This window comes from Pygoscelis adeliae, unplaced genomic scaffold, assembly GCF_000699105.1.
Source record: "Pygoscelis adeliae isolate BGI_AS28 unplaced genomic scaffold, ASM69910v1 Scaffold284, whole genome shotgun sequence".
Taxonomy (NCBI): Eukaryota; Metazoa; Chordata; class Aves; order Sphenisciformes; family Spheniscidae; genus Pygoscelis; species Pygoscelis adeliae.
This window is the reverse complement of record NW_008824671.1, coordinates 325,468-326,046: the sequence shown is the minus strand read 5'-3', so window position 1 is coordinate 326,046 and position 579 is coordinate 325,468. Positions and strand designations below refer to the sequence as shown.

Genomic DNA, 579 nt, shown 5'->3' with positions numbered 1-579 from the left:
GGGGGCAGCCCCCCGGGGCCTCTTGGCAGGCCTCTTTTTTCCCGCCCCTCCTAGAGGCTGTATCCCCGCCACATTGCTGCAGAGACTACAGATAGGAAATTGCATTGGAGCCCTAATGGCTGCTGGGAGTGACATGGGTTAAAAAAAAAAAGCTCCTCCATGCAAACCCCCAGGGTTCCCTCTGTGCCACCCGAACCAGGGGAAAAGCAACTCACAGCCTGCGTGATGGCAAAGACCTCCCAGCCGGAGCCCTGCAGCGAGACGAGCCTGGCTGCCAGCAGCTTCTTCCCTCCGGGGGCGTCCGGCTCGCTCTTCTCCAACACTTGGTAGACGCTGACCTGGGGAAGGCAGTAAAGGGTGGCTGCCACCAGTGCATCCTGCCCGAGGGGAAAGACCCCAGACAAAGGTACTGGGGAATAAAAAAGGTGGGAGGTAGGGGAGTTGTCAGCTTGGATTTGTGCGCACACAAACCAGAATGATATTTAAGAACCCGCCATCGTTAAATCGTTGTGAGTCTCTGTGCAACGTGGCGACATTCGGTTGTATGGATTTCACAGCGCTGGACCGGGCTCCCACTGC

General features: G+C 57.5%; 1 protein-coding gene across 1 annotated transcript in view; it reads right to left on the bottom strand.

The window, feature by feature from the left end:
- The window catches only part of LOC103916074 (bone morphogenetic protein 4-like), a 4,392-nt gene that overhangs the window by 1,278 nt on the left and 2,535 nt on the right, over positions 1-579 (bottom strand). The window contains exon 2 of the mRNA XM_009323016.1: positions 216-338. Coding sequence (XP_009321291.1) covers positions 216-338 — 123 coding nt within the window. The remainder of the gene's footprint in view (positions 1-215; positions 339-579) is intronic.